The sequence below is a fragment of the Anthonomus grandis genome, chromosome 4 (assembly GCF_022605725.1).
Source record: "Anthonomus grandis grandis chromosome 4, icAntGran1.3, whole genome shotgun sequence".
NCBI lineage: Eukaryota > Metazoa > Arthropoda > Insecta > Coleoptera > Curculionidae > Anthonomus > Anthonomus grandis.
Window position 1 is genome coordinate 37,208,053 of NC_065549.1, and position 13,164 is coordinate 37,221,216.

General features: G+C 32.4%; 1 protein-coding gene across 6 annotated transcripts in view; it reads right to left on the reverse strand.

The window, feature by feature from the left end:
• The window catches only part of LOC126735603 (WD repeat-containing protein 81), a 295,976-nt gene that overhangs the window by 129,462 nt on the left and 153,350 nt on the right, over positions 1–13,164 (reverse strand). For all 6 annotated transcript variants that reach the window (XM_050439654.1, XM_050439652.1, XM_050439651.1 and 3 more), the window contains exons 25-26: positions 4,352–4,579; positions 1,696–1,861 (exon numbers count right to left, since the gene is read on the reverse strand). In XM_050439654.1, coding sequence (XP_050295611.1) covers positions 1,696–1,861; positions 4,352–4,579 — 394 coding nt within the window. The remainder of the gene's footprint in view (positions 1–1,695; positions 1,862–4,351; positions 4,580–13,164) is intronic.

The window sequence follows — 13,164 nt, forward strand, 5'->3', positions numbered from 1 at the left end:
TTAAGCAAAAAAGGAAAAAATTGTAATCCGAAACCTAACGACGGGAAAAGGTTTGGGGGGGTATCAGGAACGATAAAAAAATTCATGCAGGAGCAGGTTAAGGGAAGTAAAGTTTTGGGGGGTGAAAAGGGGTGAAAAATTGTACCTTTTCGATTTGCGGCGAAAGTTGACGTCAAAGAAAAAAATGTATAATGGAAAAGTTGTAGATAATAAAAAAATCTACAACTTTTATAGAGGCCACTTTGTGACATAAACTCAAAATTTCCAAGAAAATCGCGAAAAATTGCTGTTTTTTAATTTTTTTGTTTTTTTATTTTTCATTTTCGGACAAACACACTGATTTTGATCAAACTTGGCAAAAAGATACTTTCATGTGTCCTTAAAAACCACAAATTTTTTCAGACCGAAATATTGAAAATTTTCCGAGATATTAAGTTTTTAAATAAAAATTACGTTTTTTTTTTAATTAAAATTTGTCCTTCAAAAAATCGTCGTAGGAGGTTCATCCAGGTCTCATTTTGTTTGTTTTTTTTTATGTACTTTCAGATAAAATAAAAAAAAATAGACTTGCCATTTAAAAAAAGTTAATTTTCGTATCAACACATATATATATATATAATGGCCTCTATAAAAGTTGTAGATTTTTTTATTATCTACAACTTTTCCATTATAAATTTTTTTCTTTGACGTCAACTTTCGCCGCAAATCGAAAAGGTACAATTTTTCACCCCTTTTCACCTGCCAAAACTTTACTTCCCTTAACCTGCTCCTGCATGAATTTTTTTATCGTTCCTGATACCCCCCCAAACCTTTTCCCGTCGTTAGGTTTCGGATAACAATTTTTTCCTTTTTTGCTTAAAATTAATTCAATTCGCCTGGACTAAATGATACACGAGATTTTTAAACGAGACCGGAGCGCGCTTCTTGTTGCGCCATCTATCCGCCAGCCGCTTTTAGTGGCACGATTTTGCCCGTAAGGTTGCGCATCTTCCCATATTCTCAATCAACGGCCAAACGCTTGATTGTTCGAGCACATGGAGCATGACGACCAGGAAAACGACGACGACATTCACGCTGCGTTAAAACAACAGATTACAAATTTGTCAAATAAGCAGTAACAATAATTCCGCGTTCTTGAGGTATGTATCGCTCCATCGCTTGTTGACAACTAATTCCTTATATATCCACATCATAAATGTCAAAGCACCGTGACATTTGGCGCCATTTGTAAAAGTTAAGGCACATTCACATTATGACATTACTTTTGCGCCTTCCGTTATATGAAAAATTATGTAGGCGCTAGGGGCACTCCAGTGCTTCCTCGACTGACTAAGCATCCTGCGGTTATGTAACATGTTCTGAGGATTGGAGTTGTCTTGAAATGAGCCCAGTTTTAGTCGATAAAATGACGTGAGGCGAAAATCGGCGGAGCTTCTACATTTTCTTACAGATGAAGACTTCCAGCATTGCTTCGATCAATGGAAAAAAAACGAAGGAAACGGTTTATGGCGAGGGGACAGTTAATGGGACCATTCGATCGAAAAATTTTACTTTCACACTATGAAAAATATCTAGAATATTTTGATGACTTACTAGGTAAACAGAAAATGAAACTGAAAATCTAATGAAAAATTAAGTCCTAGTTATTTTGATCTTAAATTGAACGTGAATTAAAACTTGTAGAAAAAAAATTACCAAATATATCTCCTGGTGAGGAGCTCCTACTATTTTCATCCTCTTTTAAAATTATATTATTGATTGGTATAGGTTTACCACCCATGGTAAAATCCACTGAGCTTGATGAATTAGGCTGAGCGTCTATTTGATTTGTATAAAAACCAGCATCTTTCTCCGAGGATGACTAAAAATAAATAATAGATATTAGTAAAAACTCTATATTATTATTCAGTTTATTTAGATTTTTATATGAGATCAACTTCAGAGGTGTTTATTACTGGATTTAGAAACGCATATTGAATGAATCTGTAACATGAAAAGTGAATGTATAAATAAAATCATTATTATTATTATTACTATTATTATCATTAAATCAAATGCCCATATTCTATGTTTCTAAGACTAAAAAATAAAAATACAATAATTAAACAAATTGCGCCGTTAAAGAGTTCTCGTGATCTCTCGTGAGCTCTCGTCAAAATTCAATTCAAACTTCAAAAATTGTAAACTATTCTATTATTAGTACTTCAAAAATTAAAAACTATATACTTATGCATGTAGCATAAGTATATAGTTTTACCACCTGCTCATGAAAATAAAATAATAATAATAATAATAATAATAATAATAATAATAATAATAAAAAAATTAAGCTTAGACCATAAGTAACTGTACACAAGTTATATTCTTCAATAAATTCTGAAGAATCAAATCTCCATAGAATCTTTTGGTATTAAAATACTGCTTATGGATGCAAATATTCCTATACATTTTACGAATATCAGTACTAAACACGATGGGAAAAAATCTAAAAGTCAATAAAATGGTTATAATATCATTTTGTCAAGTTTTGGACCTGGCAATAAAACATCATTTAAACTAAGATTATTAGACCCCTTGGCTGATCCATCAAATACTGCTCTAATTTTGGGAGTTCCATTATTATCTTTGACAACACGATAGTGAGGAATATAGTATGAAGGGTTGTCAGAAGAAGTACAAAGTATCATGTGGTTTTGGTCTAAATAATCTTGCATAAAATCATTATAGAGGGTGCGAAGGATTGGATTTCGAATTAATCGGTTTTCTAACAGATTAAAATGCCTCAAAGTTTGATGTCTGGTATTACCTAAGTCAGGGCATGCTTGTTTGAATGAAAGACGTACTACATAACGTCTGTCAGGTCTTTGAGACCAAGTAGAAACAAAGAAATCTTCACATTTTTGTTCCTTAGGACCTAAAGGTACCCTATCAGGTATGTTCTCAAGCTCCCAAAATCTATGCAAATTGACATCGAGAGAACTAGGAATTGGGATGGTACTTGGCACATTTTTACATTTTCACGACAATAACAAGTATTTACCTAAAGGCGATCATAACCATAATAAACTTCACAAGTTGGGACCACTTATTGAGCACCTAAATGAACAATTTTCAAGCATCCCTCTGGAACCAGCCCTATCTGAAGATGAAGAAATGTGTTTATGCAAAGTGTGACACTTCTTTATGTCTTGGCAGGTGTAAGTGGATTTGCCTACCGATTTGAAATTTATTCTGGGCGTGAAAATCATCAAACAAGAACGGATATTGGAGCGTCTGCAAATATACTTAATTCATAACATACTACTAGAGCTTATGGTATAACTTGCTAAAAAGGGGATATATTCTCTTGGAACTGTGAATTAAAAAAAAAAAAGAAAAGCGTAGTAGCTCAGTTGAATATGTTACCACCATCGACGGAGTTAAATTGTCCTCCCTGTTATTTGGAAGAACAATGGATGCGTTACACACTCGTCAACTTATGCTGACCAGCAGCCTCTTGGTACTGTCAAAAAATACGACAAAAAAGAATGCAAAAACATTGAAATCGAGTGCCCCCGCAATATTATTCGCGAATACAATCGTCACATGGGAGGGGTTGAGCTAATGGACAGCTTTATAGGTATATGTAAAATATATTGGAAAAATGTAACGAATCGTTGTCATGAAAGGTTTTGTTATTATAATATTTATTGACAAAAATTGCTGTTGTTAAAAATTTGCGGAATTGCCTTAACAAAATTGCTAAATTGGTCAGCAGTAATATTAAACTTGTTAGATTGATCTTCACTGGTCGTGAAAATAAGGTATTTACCTCGGTATTTAATTGTGCGCCAGAAAAGGTTTTTGGTGTTTTTTTAAATTTGTGCCCAACGAAAACTTATTTTCTGCTCTTACCAACATATGGACATGATTCAAAAGTGTTCATTCCAGTTAGTGTCAGTTTTATGTTTTTTATAGCTAGGCAGAGGTTTGTTTTTACACGTAAACTTAATCCCTAATCATAAACTTACGAGTTTTCTGCAATTTAAGGAGCTGGACCCTCTGTTATTTTAACTCTTCGATATTGAGCATGTATATCAAATAGTTAGTTTACTTTTTCGTTAAAAACTTACCAATTCATTAGCATCGGTACATGACAAAATACACTCAAAATTAAAAGAGTGCAAGTCATCAATCTTTAATAATTTATTATAAAAGTTCAATAGTTGCACTATTTCAGTTTGGTGTATCGGAAGTGATTATGATTTTATTTTTCTGAGTTTAAGCATAATTTAAGTTTGTAAACTATGCTAAATCAAAATCAACATTTTTAATTCTACCTTGACGTAGTTAGCTCTGTTTATATACTTACATGATCTCGATTGCCATATACTTTATCAAAAATATAAAAGAATCTTTGTAGAGCCGGTACCCCTAGGTACTTCCTGGTCATATCTGATCCTATTCTTATAGATAAAACAAATAAGGTATCCACATATTTTCTAGCTAACACATTTCTGGCAACAAAACCGCTTGGAAATACATGTTTTGTGGAACCTAAAAGTCTTACTATTGGGTGCATAATTCCTGAGAGTATATCCTGCAATTGAAATAACTCATAATAATAACTTCGCTATAAATATACAGGGTGTCAATCAACGTCACAGAGTATAAGTTTTTTATTTTTAAATATAAAAATTTTTAGGAAAATGTATTTTTAATATAATAGTTATAGGACCACTATCCAAAATTACCTAAAAAACTACCTTGGACAAATTCGTCCCCTAAAAGCCACCCCAACTTTTTTTGTTCAAATGGCACCACCATTATTTCCTCTAATGTTTGGAATTATCGTAAAATGATTAATTCAATCAATTAACAATTCAATTAACATCAACGTAAGGAATTTTTTAATTTAAAAATTTTAAAATTAAAATGTTTCTGTTACGTAAGTTTCTCTTTAAATTCAATTTATTTATTATACAATATTTTAACATCATATTAATCTTGATAGTCCTATGGTTGTAACCTTTGATATGATGCTCAAATTACGAGACAGTTTTACCACTAACCAAAACTCTTAATTTTTAATCTCTGCTAACATCGTTAGCGAAACACGTTTTGAGAGTTTTGGTTAGTGGTAAAACCGTCTCGTAATTTGATCATATAAATCTGTTTTACAAAATTTAAATCTATTATTTAATTAAATGCACAAATTGAGCTTCATCAGCTTCCACGCAAGCTTCATAACACCGAAAGATTTCTCTTGTGCAAGCTGCAGTAATCATGGGAGCAATAATTGTTCGACAGGCTTCACGAATTCAGTTTTTAAGCTCTTCAAGATTATTTGATGGTCGTTGATAAACGATATCCTTTAGATACCTAACCCCAGAAAAAAAAAATCCATTGGGGTCATATCTGGAGAGCGGGCTGGACATCTGATAGGACCCCTATTTCCAATCCACCTTTGAGGAAATCTATTAGTCTAAATAATCTGTAATAATTTGGGCAGTATGGGGTGGAGCGCAATCTTGTTGCCAAATCATTAAATTGTGCTCTAAAATAGGCACGTCTTCTAATAGTTCACACAGTGAATTTTTAAGAAAATTTAAATACCGCTCTGAAGTTAATGTACCTTCATAAAAGTACGGTTCAATAAAATATCCATTATGCCAATTATAGTTTGAAAACGAGTTTCCATTATTTATATATCGAGGATTATTTTCAGACTAATAATGTGCATTATGTTGTAACCTCTTTTTTTAGATTTCTTTTTTTTTTTAATTGACTGATGTTGAAAGTCGTTAATCAAGTAGCACATATGCTAACAGCAGCTTATCAGTCTGAAGAAGATTAATTGGTGGTGAGTTGGCATGAATTATTGTAGAGATAGTTACGTTTTAAATTGTGGGCGCCATCCAGTTTAATGTGTTTATTTAAAGTGCAGCTGTAAGAACCTTTAACTGGCAAATTGGTTCTCATTTACTATAACATATACTATTATAAAAAAAGGATGTTAAGCAATATAACACATAGTAAAACACAAAATAAGCTTCAATTATTAACATTATATTATCAAAATATGCTATTTTTGGTCAATGTTCATTGTTTAAACATTCACTTAAATAAATCAGTAAATAATCCTTGTTAAAGGTATAACCCCTGAAATCAAAACTTTATGCACCAAAGTTCTAAAACATTAAAAAAAAATCAATATTTTGCTAATATGTAACTACCCTTTGGCCAAAGTCAGTAGCCTACCGCACATTACACTGTACAACATGTACTAAATCAAATAAAAAAATAAATATACCTTTCAGTGCGGTTGCTTACATATAATACTGTATGAAAATCAGGATAGTGATATTAAAATGTATTGAATAAATTATTATTTAGGTAGATATGTAAATTCCATTATAATCTAAATTCTCAAGAAAGAACTTTATTTACTAGACAATAATTAATAAATTAAAGAGCCATCAAATAGTATAAATTGCGCAATATGAGCATTTCCAAAATCGAAATAACAATACAAATCAGAAATCGTAACATTAGCTGCGTTTACAACGCGCGGATCTATGAGGTCCATGGATCAAATGATAAAGTATTTTTATTTAGTATCGCCCTGTTTACAAGGATTGATTTTGAGGGTTAAATTAGTCCAGGATTACCTCTAGGATCAAAATGTCAGTTGAAGTAAGTTTAGACGAAGCAAATCTTTAAAAGTGTTATTGCTTAAAGATAATAACAATAAACTAATAATTTCTTTTTCAAGGCTTAAGCTTGTCTGTATTTTCTTTTGTGTACAAAAATAAAAAGTTCGTAAGCGAACATCCAATAAAATGTCGAACTTGTCATTTTGGTACCTCAAAATAGGTCCTAGGTGTTTACACCAAAAAAAACTAAATTTAATCTACCCTGTTTGGGAAGCATCAAATTCGTGTATCAAATTTTAGTGCGCTTCTGTTTACACCGAAAAAATAGTCCTCGTGACATAATTTGACCCAAGTATTAAATATTTGGTACCCCTGTTGTAAACGTAGCTATTGCTTACACATTCCTTTTATCTAGTTGGACCTGGTAACCCAGATTCAAGGACAGCAGCTGAATAAGGTCCAATCAATAACGTCATGAAGAAGCAAGGAATCCTGATAAAGTTCTAATTCATGATGGCAAATGGGAACAGCACCTGAGATAGCTTGGCATGGCCCTTAAGAGTAAGATCTCACTTCAGACTTGGTTAGGACCCGGCATAGGACCCTAAAATTAACACGTGAAACCTCAAATATTGCGGCCTTGAAAATCATGAGAAAACGTTTAACAAAGAATAGGAATCAAGTTTACTTCAAGATGTTGGAGGGTCTTTTATAAAGTTTATTAAAGTAATCTTTCACGTTACATGGCTAGTGTCGCCATGAGGTCGAATCCCAATCTCGAGCAATTGAACTTGTTAACCTGAAGACCACAACATTTGGAAAGAAAGTCAAAATGCAATTTCTGGGTACCTCTTTGATGGATAATCCCACGCAGGTCCAGTTTTACAAGAATTGACAATACAACGTTGTCTTGCTTAGCTTTAAGTTTCAGCGAGTACGGAAATCAATCTAATCCCAAAAGACAAAGTATTCAAATTACAGGAAAAACAATGGCAGCAATAGCCCGGTATCGAAAATTCCAATACGTAAAAGTTGATCCTTGAGCATGGCGTAGGTGACCAATGACAAATATACGAGTAGACAGAAAAATTATGTTAGTCAGAGAGAGAAAAACAACCTGATTCCAGTAAATTGTTTAAAATTTAAAGCGAAGAACAGCTAACGCCATCTAGGAGTTCTTATTTTTACAATGCCATTAACTAGACACTAGATGTCGCAATCAGTACTATTCATACAATATTAATTTATAAAAGCAACCAAAAAACGAACGCTACAATCCCATTATTATGGAATCTACTTTCACCAGTCCAACAGATTTGTAACAAAAATTCGGGATTGTCATGGATTAAAGCCCGAAGGGATGCAATAAACTCTAACCTTCGTTGGTAATCAGTACAGTAAGGCGGAGTCCTTGTACTGGGTAGATTTTAAAAAGGTGACGTTGGTGTTGTCGAAGAATTCGCTGAATGGTACTTCTTGCAATATAACATTCTCTTGCGATAGTGCGAACGGAAACATGTGGATTTACTGCAACATAATCCAACACAGATATAATATTTTACCTCATTTCTTTTTTTCACATTTAATGATGGAAATATTTTAAATTTGGAAATGATGGATGACGGTGCGCATTTTTTCCCGCACTCTTGAAAACGACTTATATGAGGGTGTAGGACGATTAGGAAAATGTTCTCGATAAACCATTTCTACTTCACGACAACTTTTTCTACACTCTCCGTAAATGAGAAGCATATCGTCATTTGGAGTAAAAAGTTGCGACATTATGCAAGACAATAGCAAAACTAAATAGTGGAAACTAGACGCCACTAAAAAGCACCCGATTCATGTCACCATTCGGCTCTTCTCTCCGACTGTCCCATTCGGATATTTAAATATTATGTGAATGGCGGGCAACCAACAAAAAAGCAATGTTTGCTGCTAGAAGCAACGGTTTCTGGCAATAAGAATAATTAATGTAAATAATAATTAATGAAATAATAATTAAATTAAAATAAAAAATAGCGTTTCTGGAATAATAATAATTATTGATTCTTTAAATAAATTAAATATAAATAAAGGATGCAAACAAGAAAATTTGGTTGAACGATCCAATGGAATGGAAATTGAATTATTTTTTTTTGAATAAATATTTTTAAAAATTTCTTTGGGCGGACATGGCTTTATTTGATTTTGGATATTATTTAAAATTACTATAGTTTATTTTTGAGAAAGTGTTATTTGAAAAATTTATTTTTCTACTACCTTATAAGAAAATTTTTAATTTTATTTCCCTGCATAATTGAATTTTTTTATTTGACTATATTTTGCTTATTATTTTTTATGAAATTAATTTTTTACATTAAATTGTGCTTATTGATAAGAATGAAAGTAGAAAATGAAGTACTGTAGGAGCAGTGTCATTTCCTCACTGTGAATGCTTTTGCTGGATCAAACTTCACCCACTTAAAGAAATTATGCACTTTGCTCCCCTTTGTTATACAAATAACTATTATTTTTTTAAGTTCTCTATATGTGGACATATCAAAAGGAAAAGCCCAACTTAAACAATAGGGTATTATATATTTAGAAAAAATAAATAAATGGAAAACATAATTTATAAAATATTGTAGTATTGTATTTTAATTTTAATCTTAAATATATAAATGTTATTAATCTTTTTGAAATAAGTACCTATTTTTTTAAATAACTTTTATACCTAGGTAGAGAGGAAATTTTGGTAAGTGAAAACACAATGGATTTAATTAGTTATACTGTAAGACATGTATATGACTGATTTGAAAAGAAACTTAATTATTTTATGCTAAAATACTAATTTACAATTCGCAGTTTCGATTAATACTCATAAGAAAAAACTGCAAGAAACTTATGAGATAGGTAATAGTTTTTCATATATAATAAATTATAATAAAATTTTTCATCATAATAAAAAGTTTTTCAAATATTTGCCTAAAACTTACATAAAAAATTATAATACACATATACATACATATATAGTTAAACCTATAAAAATATACCTACTATTATATAAAAAAATACTGATAAATAGAAAAAAATATACAATTAATTATTTGTATTTACTGCTCCTTCTTCTTCTTTGATGGAAAATAAACTTGTTTGTCCATTTTTCGTTTACTTGTATTTGTCTTATTTATCTGTTCCATCATTGATGTCAGTTGTCTCATGCACCTAGACATTTACAGGTATATGTTAATATATCTTATATAATTTTATAAAAAGATAACTTACTTATCATAAGTTTCATCATTTAAAGATCTTAAAAAGTTTGATACACTTTTTGTAATGTATTGAATAATAGGATTTACGCATGGTAAATATGGCAACCTCGCATAGGTATTTAAATGTACGAGTTGGGCAAAATTCGATAAAATGCAATGTAGTTCAGTTATTTTTGGGGAAGAGCAACAATAAACGGTTACTGTTCATCTCGTGTTTTAATTACCATTCCTGGATATTACACTGGCGACGATCGATACTCACGTTAGTAAATTGAGGAATGGGAGAGCACTTATGGTGGGTGAACAGAACAAGTATTTAAAATAGTATAAGTTACAATAGTAGTGAGTTAGTGCAACTGTATACCGACTGTGACTGACGACATGGCGGGTGTCGGAGACATGGGTATAAATTTAGTGTTTAATCCGAAGGCAAGTGACTGGAATGTGTTTTATAGCAGACTTACTCAGTACTTCATAGCAAAGCAGATTACTGATGATGCCATGAAAAGAGCTGTATTGCTTTGTAGTCTCTCTGAAGAGGCTTACTTGTTATTGCAAAATCTTTGTGTACCGGATAAACCGGAAGCTGCGAGTTTTACGACTCTCACAGATTACTTATCAAAGTATTTTGAGGAGAAAAATGTAGTGTGGGTACAGAGGGGTAAATTTTATGCTGCCTATAAAGATCAGGACGAAACGGCACAACAGTGGTCAACTCGCCTAAAAGGATTATCCAGTAAATGTCAATTTGGCACTGATTTAGAGACTAAGCTGACATTTTCATTAATCACTACAATGAAGGCAAGGTAAAAAACAATCTCTACACACTTAAAGCTACAGTTGATTTAAGCAAAGCCGTAGATACTGCCGGCATACAGGAAGCAACAGAGTCTGGCATAAAAGAAGCCGCTTCCCTACCTTTGGTAATCAAAAGAGAACCAGAGCCATCAGCAGAGATACATAAAATAACGAAAAGCAGAGGAGGAATTAACCCAAACCAATATCAGGCAAGGCCAGCAGGATTTCGCGGAAACAGTGGCAACCGAGCAGCAGTACCTGTCCGAAACGTAGGTCGCGTTGGAGGCGCTGGGCATAGTTCTTGGTCCGGAGAGGGGCCAGTGTGGGCTGACGAAAGATTGGCAGGTGGGAGAAACAACAATAACAGGTGCAATAACGGAGTCAGAGGTAAGTGTTTTCGATGTGGAAAAATAAATCATACGGCAAATCAGTGTCCATTTAAAGAATATGTTTGTAATTTCTGTCACCGGCAAGGACATTTAAGGGCAATGTGTAATAATAATAAATTTGTAATGTTCTGGATGTGGCTGAGAATAATAGCGACTCGGAATTATATCCTGTTTATACATTGTGTACTGAAACTGATGTACCAATTTTTGTAGAAATAGTTGTTGAAGGAATTAAAATTAAATTTGAATTGGACTCAGGCGCCGCTGTATCAGTTATACCACAAATTTTGTATAAAAAATATTTTTTTTAAATGGAATTGTGTGAAACTAATGTTGTATTGGTAAATTTTTCCGGGCATAGAATTAAACCCTTAGGGAAACTGCAATTGAAGGGAACCTTTAATGATAAAAGTAGGATTATTGAATTTTTTGTCTTAGCTTATTTTTTGGTCCCGCCTTATTGGGCCGGAATTTTATAAGGTCATTTAGTATGGGGTTTGAGGAAATTAAAGATGTTAAAACAATTAATGTGGATTTTGCAATTGAAATAAAAAATGAATATGCAGGCGTTTTTTCTGACCAATTAGGTACTTTTAACAAGTTAGAACTGAAATTTAATATTGTTCCGGAGGCAGTTCCCAAATTTTGTAAACCGAGACCCCTTCCTTTTGCGCTAAAAGAAAAGGTTGACAGGGAACTGGAGCGATTATGCAAAACGAACATTATTTCACCCGTCGAATTTTCAGAGTGGGGCACGCCAATTGTGCCTATATTAAAAAAAGATGGAAATGTTAGAATTTGTTGTGATTATAAAATAACAATAAATCCATTTTTAGTTGCAGATAAATATCCAATTCCCAGATTAGATGATTTGTTTTATAAATTGCAGGGAGGTATCCATTTTTCTAAAATCGATTTGAGTCAAGCGTACCAACAAATTCTATTACATGAGTCCGCAAAACCATATACTGTTATTAGTACACATAAGGGTTTATTTCATTTTAACCGTTTACCTTTTGGTGTGTCTTGTGGCCCGGCACAATTTCAGCGTATTATGGAACAGATGTTTGACAAAATGTCACACGTCGCAGTATTTTTAGATGATATTTTAGTTACAGGGATTGATAAAAATGCACATATCAAAAATTTAAAACCTGTCTTGGATGTATTAAAATCAGTGGGGTTGACTATAAATAAAGATAAATGTGTATTTTTTTCGGATTCTATTTCGTATCTGGGTTTTGTGATTGATAAGGAGGGCTTACACAAATGCAAAAAAAAAATTGCAAGCAATTCGGGAAATGCCTGAGCCCTGTAATGTTACACAACTCAAATCTTTTTTGGGTGCCATGAATTATTATAATCGTTTTACAAAAAAATATTCCAGATATTTTAAGCCCATTATATAAATTACTAACTAAAAATGCTATGTGGAATTGGACCGAGGAATGTAAGCAATCTTTTTTAAAGATTAAATCAGCTTTAATGTCTGATAATGTATTAGTGCATTTTGACCCGGAATTAGAATTAAATTTAACAGTAGATAGTTCTAATTATGGCTTGGGGGCAGTACTATCACATGTTTTTAAGAGTGGGGTTGAAAGACCGATTTGTTATGCATCGCGAACATTGTCCAAGTCTAAACAAGGATATTCAGCCTTGGATAAAGAAGCAACAGCTATTGTGTGGGGAATTAAAAGATTTTCTCAGTACGTATATTCCAAGAAGTTTAATTTAATTACGGATAATCAGGCTCTTTTAGCAATTTTCGGGCCAAAGAAGGGCATTCCCGTATTAGGAGCTAATCGGTTGCAGAGGTTTGCACATTTTTTAAATGGGTTTAATTTTAATATTAAATATGTAAATACGAAAGAAAATATAGCCGATTTTTTAAGTCGCCTTCCTATAAAAATGAGTGATCAAGAAGTAGAATACTCGGAATCTAGTTTAAATTTAATTGTAAAAGAGTCTGAAATTCCTGTTGATATAAATTTAATTGCGGAAGAATTAAAAAAAGACTTGCTCTTGGCAAAAATTTATGAATACGTTTTATTTGACACATGGCCGGTTGACAATGATAATGAA